Consider the following 8,585-nt stretch of genomic DNA (forward strand, 5'->3'; position numbering starts at 1 on the left):
GAGTGAGACATACTTTCATTCTCCCTTTGAAAACTGATTGAGAGACCACACATCTTGGACGTAAAGTGGAATTGGAGTGAAGATTAAAAGTGTTCCGAAGTACTTCTAATCTTTGTTTTGCATTTCTTCACACCAAGGTACGCTATCTTGTTCTTAAATTCTGAAATTTACATAGTGCACGTTATCAATCATGAATGAAATAGATCCTTATTTGTTGCTTCCGCTATGTGTTTTGTATGAGATACAAAACCAGTTTTTTCCTACATGGAGTTCGAAGTGTCTCCCTCCATTTATGGATATTGGGTAATTTGGTTAGGGTTTGAAGTGTCTTCCCCCATTAGTGGATGTTGGGTAATTTTTGGTTTCTGGTACATCTTCATTCCATATATCATGTCCTGTAGTGGATGTCATACCCATCAACTCTTCCCACGTCATCATAAAGCACTCGCGTAGGTCATAGATCAATTCAGATGAGTCCTTTTTACTTTCCTCTTCAGTCATCAAACAATTAATCCTCGGTCCTCTCTCAAAATTGTGGCCAGGCAAGGGATTATTAATGATGCTAGGCCTAGTAGGCAGTGCAATCACTTTGTTGTCTCTTAAGTCTTGAATTGCATGACGAATGCCACAACATTTGTCAGTATCATGGCCAGAGCCTTGGTGACAGGCACATCTCTTATTCACATCAAATCTTGAAGGTATTGGGTTTGGAATTGGTCTTGGGTCTAAGGGCTTTAATAATCCTTTTGCTTTTAGCTTCTCAAATACTTGGCTCATAGGCATATATAACTCATGAAACTCCCTCCTAGGCCTTGGAGATGGCCCTTGTGATATTTGCACAGGTGCAATGGGTGCAATCAGTCGATAATTTTTTGATTTGATTTGCATAGGCCCTTGGAGGTAGAGTATTGGATTTGTTCATTTTTTGAAGCTAGCCTCATCACACTCCTAAGAGTATTAGTAGTTCTAAATGCATAATATGGTGGACAAATGTGTAAACCTCAAATTGGGGTAAATGAAAAATTATGACACTAAACCCAAAAAAAAAAAAAAAAAAAAAAAAAAAAAAAAAACCGCATCCCACGCGTGATAAAGCTAATGTATATATGTAATATGACATGGTGTTTGTCTCTGTCATGAGGTAGAGTTAGTAAAGTTTCTAAAATAGAGTGTAAACACCAATCAGCTGAATTGAGCAATCAGTTTAATAAACCAAAATCCATGAGAGCGGGGAATAGAGGCAAAACCCGTTAGCTTTAAAACCCCACTCACACAGTGACACAGACCCATTCCATTCGTCATTTCGAATTGAACAACAACATCATGTCGATGGACCTCATCTTTTGGATCATCGCTTTTCTCATCAACTTAGCTCTCATGGCTTCCACCTTTTATCAGGTTCTATTTTCTCTCTTAATTTTAAACCCCCAAAATTCCTTTTCTTCTAAACCCCTATTTTCTTGTTCGGGCTTTCGCGATCTGTTATGGAAATGTTTTCTTAAATGCTGCTTCTGTGTTTGTTTAATTTATTAAATTTCGTTTACTTAATTAAATAAATGTACGTTAATAAACACGATTTAGAGATTTAGTTTTTTTTTTTTTTTTTTTTTTCCACTTTCTCAGCAACCAAACAATAATGGCGCATCGAATTGATGCCGATTTTGGTGATTTTTCTAACCATTTGTGTTCAATTATACCTAGATTGCATCCACGCACACACGCTCTTGAACATGTGTTATTATTGATATCTTTATATTGATTTTATCGCCTTTACTCGAAAAGCGCCATTTTGATTTCTTTTTCATCAAGAAATTCGTAACTGTAATTGCTTATACTATAACTGTTTTTAGTTTATCTAACTATAGTTTATACCTGATTAAGTTGACAAAACGACCTTGATCTCTTGCCTTAGTCCTTATAGTTATAAATTAATGAAACATTCATCAAATATGTAATGCATATTCATTGATCATGTTTTTGGCTCTAGAATTTGGCTTTGTGACTCCGTATATGCTATGGACTGTTCAAAACATGTCGAGGAAGAACTGTATTTCGTGCTGTAAGGAATGTAGAGGACATTTTTAGTTGTTTTTTATGCGATACTTTCTAAGCAAGCATTTTCATTTCAAGCATGATGATGTGGCCAAGTGTGCCTTGATGATATGCTCAAATCAAGGTATTCCACGAGAAATTATAAGGTCCTCATGTTGGACAAGTGGCCCACTCCACCATTCCAATAAAAGACTTCCACCTGTTTAAAGTTGCTGTGTTAGAAAAAAATTTTAAACAGAAACTGATTACTGACTTAGCAATTTTAAACAAATGGGAGTCTTTTAGTGGAATAGTGGACAAGTGACGTGGTCCACCATGAGAACTGTATAATTTCTCGTATTCCACAAGGGCAAGGCGTGTGAATGAGTAAGTTAGTTATGATTGATTTAGACACGTGGGATAAGTGTTGTATCAGCTTAGCTTTTGATTATTTTAGCGTGTGAAAAATTTGTTTACTCGTGTGCTTAGGAATCAGTTAGTTAGTTATGATGATGTCACATTGTCATAATATAACTTTTAGTTGAATAAATTAAGAATTTGTGACTTGTGTTTGATGTTGAAGAATACCTCCTTCAGGTTGATGATGAGCTGCCCCTCCACCACACAATGAATTTCTTTCTTTCTTGAATGCAACTTTTTATTTTACCGCATCACTTTTTTTTTGGCTGATGCTAAAATTGGATATTCCTGATATCTCTGAATAATATTTTGGTAGATTGTGATCTTGACGGACTTGGAGGCTGACTACATAAACATTTACGACTCAGCAACTAGCATTAATCGCATCGTTCTCCCTGAGTTCATTGTCCAAGGAGTATTCTGCGCCAGCTTCCTTTTGACATTGCATTGGTTCATGTTTCTGATAACAGTTCCTGTTACTTGCTATCATGTGATGCTGTAAGTATAATTTGTGAACAATATTTTAAGTACCATGTTATACTATACGATGCATTTAATGCGGTTGGTGTTCTTTCTTCACTTATTTCTCTGCAGAAAGATCAACTTTAATATTAGTTGAGCCAAAGGTTATAACACATGACTTCAGCAGGCTTGGTTTAGGTTGAGACAATGAGAAGGAAGTCTGTAGTTAATAAACATAATGAAGTAGTAGCTCACCTATACCTGTTGCCTGAGGAGCCTGGTTCCATGTAAGGAGATAAGATAGTAAAAGCAAGTCATTGATTTTAAAAGGAGTTTGCATAAAGTAAATATCAAAACTTAGTTTTGACTAAGATCCTTGCAACATTTTGCCTTTGAGAATGTACTTTAAATGCATTGACCAACTTCTCTTTAGATGGAATAAATGAAGGCTTTACAACTGTTATTTAGATTCAACTTAGAATTTCTGCTGTAAGTATTGCATTTACCAATTTACGAAATTCATGGAAATGATTAATGGATGAGGACTTTCTGCACTTTTGTTGTTTTAGTTGGCTTGTTAGCTTTGGTGTTTTCTTCACATTGGTCTAATCTGTTTTTCTATTTTGAATGAAAGATCAGAACAATTATACTCTTGTAGCCTGAATCCCCACCCCCACCTTTTTCTCTTTTGCCACATCAGTCTATCCTCTTCCAAGATCAGGAAATTTTGGTTGAAGCAGGGACTTCTATTTTTCAAAATAATAAATAATAAAAAATACATAGTTCTTTGTTTGTTGATATTGGGATATGCCAAAATTGTAGAGAATTTCATGATATGGCTATCTGGATATTTTGTGTTCTTCTGGTCACCCATATTAGTTTAACCTGATGGCATTTTTGAGCTTTTGAGATTGTTGAACCACTGATTGCATGCATGTTGAGTTGTTTTCAAACATAGCTATGTGATAACTACCATAAAAAACTAAGGCCTGCAGAAATTTGAATCCTGTCAAGTTATTAATGATTAAAATTTTTTTGTATTAGTGAAGAAAAACTTATCACTTTCTGATTTTTGAAAAAATCCTAATTCATTTCTTTCTGATGTTTTGAAAAGTTAACTTCATTGATTGATTGGGCATTTGTTCCTCAAGAAGAATTACATTTTACTATTCTATGATAAATTGAGGTATTTCATAATTACTGCTATTTTTAGATTGGTCTGATATAATTGTGAAGAAATTATTTTATTGAAGTGATTGGAAATTAGAAAACCAATTGATTAGATCGAACACCTTTAGTTGTAAATTGTGACAAAATGCATTGCAAATTATTTTATTTTTTATTTTTAAGTGCTCTGGACCATGGGAACTATGATGCCATTGGAAAATGGTGCACTAGTCTAAAAAAGATTTTGATGAATAAACCATTGGTTTGTACTATAATGTCATTACCAGAATTAAAATGCAATGGTTTTGGTTTCTCCAAAGAAATGATTGGTCAAGAGAAAACTAAAAAAAGTGGGAGCCAATAGCTTTAGCTCCAATAGCACCATATAGATATAGCTGTGGTTTCAAGAGAACTGGGAGTTTGTGCAACTTGTCAATGAAAAGGGAAAAAGAGAAGTGAAGACATTCAATAATTTTTCTGGAACCACTATAAAACTGCTGATGGTTGGACACACACACACATGTGTTTATCTATATAGTTTAATTTAACTGGAATTGTCATAACCAGTCTAGTGCAATGACTCAGGTTTTTGAAACGGCAGCATCTTTTTGATGTCACTGAGGCATTCAGATTTCTTAATGCTGAGAAGAAGTTTCGGTTAATCAAGCTTGGTTTCTACTTAGTGATCTTTGCCATAATCACTGGCAGGTGTGTTTTGTGCTTAGTACATAAAATATCTCTAGCAACTTATTAAGCTTTGAAGGTGTGATTGCCTTCTTCCTCTTAAGTGTGATTGTGTAAGGAACCTAGATGTAATTGCTTGGGATTTATCTTTCATTGTTTTGTCTTTAACTCTTTTTTTAACACCAAACAATCACCAAATTCCTTCAAGATCCTATCTTTAAATCACCTAACCCTAATTAGACACTCAAGTATCAAACCTCATTCAAGAATGGCGTGTTCGAATTTTGACCCTCTAAGCCTAAGTATTCCTCAATATCTACATGGGGTATATATATATATATATATGGTAATATGTGTTATGCATGTAAAATATTTCTAATATTTTCTTTAGTCATTTAAAATTCTAATGTTGCATTTTGGTGAAAATTATACTTAAGAAATCAATAATTTTTTTAAATTTAAAAATGTCTACTTTTTTGCAAATCATTTCAATTATATTAAGATCATTCCTATCATATTCTTGTTACATATGAAATTTGTATAATTAAAAGGTGTAAAAAAATAACTATCAAAAAAAGTTCCCAAAACTGAGAAGAAAAAAAAATTAAGCCTTAGGGGAAAATTGGTACTTGTATCCATCCCTAATCCTTGGCCATTTTCATCTCAAAGAAACGCCCATCTTTGGGTGGATGGAGGTTGGCAGGCCTAGGTTGATAATAGTAGCCCACCCTCCTTTCCATCCCCCTTTTACCACTCTTCCAAATGGTGGAGAAAGACTAATCTCTTCTTCTTTCTATCTCCTCCCTCTTCCATCCCCTCTCATTTCCACCTTACCAAACAAACCTTAGGATCATGGATTGTAATTAATAAAGTTATGGCATATTAAAATTTTTAAAGATTGTTGATGAGCTATATCCTGATCGTATTACTTACATTCAAAAAGAGTAAGGCCATCAGGATGCATGTATTACTTACATTCAAAAAGAAATCAAGATCAAAGTTACCCTCCTTATTTTATTTACATTTTCCTTCATCTTACACCTTTTTCCAATGTTATACCACTTAACAATATATTATTGGATTATTATTTTAAAAGTCTTCTGTTGGATTACATGTTCACTTTGTTCTTAACACACACCAAATTTATTATTAATTGGATGTTATTTACTATTTAATCCATATTGTTTATGTATATAATTTTAGAACTTGAAATTTAAACATTATTAGATGAGATAACTATTGATCTTGGATCATCTTGCTATTTTACAAGCATGAAGTGTATAAGGAGACTATCATAGAACGGTGGATTTGTGAAAAAACACCTCTGTTATAATGTTATTGAATGGTAATGTTGACAACACACAAATACATTTGAAAACCCCACTTATTTACTTCATCTCAGTTTGGCAAAACCTGACACTCACCACTTCCAATTAGTAGCAGGGAATAAGTCTGATTAAACATGAGGATTACCTAGTAATCCATCAGCTTCAGTTTTAAACTAGAAATCATAGGCACTTCAAAAGTGTTGAAATATCCTTGTATACCACCAGTTTACAATGTCACTGGTGGGGTGGCACAGAATGCTACCAACTTTGGGGCCATGTGAAGTTTGAATAATGGACTGCTTTTCATTTCCTTATCATCTGCAATTTCTCATTTATGAAATAAATTAGACAGTTATGGTGTCTTAAACTTTTGGTCTCTTGAATATTCCACTACTCTCTCTCTCTCTCTCTCTCTCTCTCTCTCTCTCTCTCATAGTTAATTTTAATCTGCAGGCTTGCATTATCTGTTTTCGAGTTTTTAAGTGATGCGGATGATGCCACGCATTTGTTTTGAATGTGCACTGCTGCAGCAGTATGTTGGCAACTCATTGTAAGTTTGGCATATAAATTTGGTCTATTTGAAAAGATGAAATTTAGCTCACTTGTTTAGATGTTTAGGAATCACTAGTTAGGACTAATACAATCAATCCCTCCTGACATTGGGTAACCCTTTTTTGATATCATGAGTGCTCCTTTTAATTTTAATTTGGAGAGTACTTGTAGACCAATATTTATCATATTTCTGGAAGCAAGGAGATTTTACTGTGCAGGAAGAGATTCTCAAAGGCATTTCCATGTGACATCCATCATCAGGTGTATTTAGCTAATCACTTGTTATTTGATGTGTGTTTTTTCTATAAGTTGCCCCTCATACTTGATTGAATAACTTTAAAAGGATGTCTTATTTATCTGATAGGCGATAGCACATCTGGTCCCTGGACAGGAAATTGAAACTTTAGTATTCATTCATCACTTGCTTTCTCTCACTGCAAGTAACCACCAAATGGGAAAGTAGTCCATGTAACCTAATTTTAAGCATATGGTAAAGCCAAAAATGAACATAACCAGAGCATCAATATTGACATGTAAGTTATGGCAGCGTTATGAAAGGAAAGCACTCTTTCCTGAGAGCTGGCCATTCCCATGCTCCTGCAACTTGGTGCTTTGCATTTAGTAAAGCTTTTTTAGCCCATTGCTAACTGTCAACCTCATTAAGCCCAAGATAGGGGTTTATTTGGGTTGGGCTGAGATGTCTGGTTTGGAACCATAAATGGAGTTGCGATGGGCTTGATTTGTGATGGGCTTTTCTGACGAGTTACCAAATCAACTAGACTAGTACAATGACTTTTTAGTTTAGGTACCAAACAAATAAGGACCCGCCTTATCTCATACCTAACGTGTCCTCTACCCGACAGTCTGCCAGGCCCGACATACTATAGGCACTTTCCCTTATTTGTACCATCAAAAGATGCTCATAATTTATTGTTGGTCCCACTTGAAAGTTTGAAAACCCAAGGGCCCGCTCACCCTCTTAGTGGTCCCCACTCTGATTAGAAATTTTTAACGACTGATAGTTTACCCCAGCGCAATTATAATTGGGCCTGGGGGTACATGCAGGGATGTTGTGTCGTTTTCGGGCCAGCGCTCGACTGCACTTGTCATCTGTTTGACAATGGGACCCACATCATCAAGTTCTGCTTTCCTTTGTGCTACAGCCAAGTGGGGGCCTCATTCTGAGACGGGTGGTCACTGTCAAGTGGGCCTATTAAGTTCGACAAGATCTGGCCGTCTGATGTGCCAGCTTTTACCTGAGTAATTAAATCAAAGGGCTTTTCGGGAAAATAACGAATAATAATGTGTGGAGCCGACCCACCCCACCCTTTTTATTTTTAGCTAGGCCTTTAAAGTTTAAACTAGTTCTGACTTCTGAGAAGAAGGTTTGCCCACGCACTTTCCTGTTATGGTTACGTGGATAAGTATATAACTCGTGCCTTTTCTTTAAAGCTCTTTCCTATGGTTCTTAGAATATGACTATAGAGAGGAAAATATTTCCAAATGTTCACAATCATTTTTCAGATGAATTATTCTCATAATTATGGAAGGGAAAAAAAAGTGTACATATTCCTTGGGGATAAATTGTAAGTCCCATTCTTGATCCCAAATTTGCGTTTGCATTGATATTCAAATTGCTGTTATAGCTTCGGCCAAAGAAATGAAAACCATTCTCATAGAAAATTTTTTACATCGAAAAAGAAAAAAAAAACAAAAAAAACAAAAGGTTATCACCACCTCATTAATCCACAAATTACTGCCATATCAACAAAAAAAAAAAAAAATCCCCTTAATTTTATAAGAATGTAGTATTGAAAATCTTGGACCTAATCTTAATGAGGAAAACAATAATACAACGTTCGTAAACAGTTTTTATTTTTTAATTGGAACGGATTATAAGAAAAAATTTCAATATTATTCTATTTAGGGGGTTTGTATGCA

General features: G+C 34.9%; 1 protein-coding gene across 2 annotated transcripts; it reads left to right on the plus strand.

Annotated features, from left to right (window-relative positions):
• The first annotated feature begins 1,133 nt into the window (after nucleotides 1-1,133).
• On the plus strand, nucleotides 1,134-8,224 carry LOC142609766 (protein cornichon homolog 1). 2 transcript variants are annotated; one of them, XM_075781476.1, is made up of 5 exons: nucleotides 1,134-1,398; nucleotides 2,768-2,949; nucleotides 4,666-4,788; nucleotides 6,546-6,642; nucleotides 7,677-8,224. In XM_075781476.1, exons 1-4 carry the CDS (start codon nucleotides 1,324-1,326, stop codon nucleotides 6,604-6,606), a joined length of 441 nt encoding a protein of 146 aa, XP_075637591.1. In that variant the 5' UTR covers nucleotides 1,134-1,323; the 3' UTR covers nucleotides 6,607-6,642; nucleotides 7,677-8,224. The 2 variants fall into 2 exon arrangements, with proteins under 2 accessions (XP_075637591.1, XP_075637590.1); XM_075781475.1 differs by lacking the exon at nucleotides 7,677-8,224 and having other exon boundaries at nucleotides 6,546-6,861.
• The last annotated feature ends 361 nt before the right edge of the window (nucleotides 8,225-8,585 follow it).

The sequence above is a fragment of the Castanea sativa genome, chromosome 9 (assembly GCF_040712315.1).
Source record: "Castanea sativa cultivar Marrone di Chiusa Pesio chromosome 9, ASM4071231v1".
Lineage (NCBI taxonomy): Eukaryota > Viridiplantae > Streptophyta > Magnoliopsida > Fagales > Fagaceae > Castanea > Castanea sativa.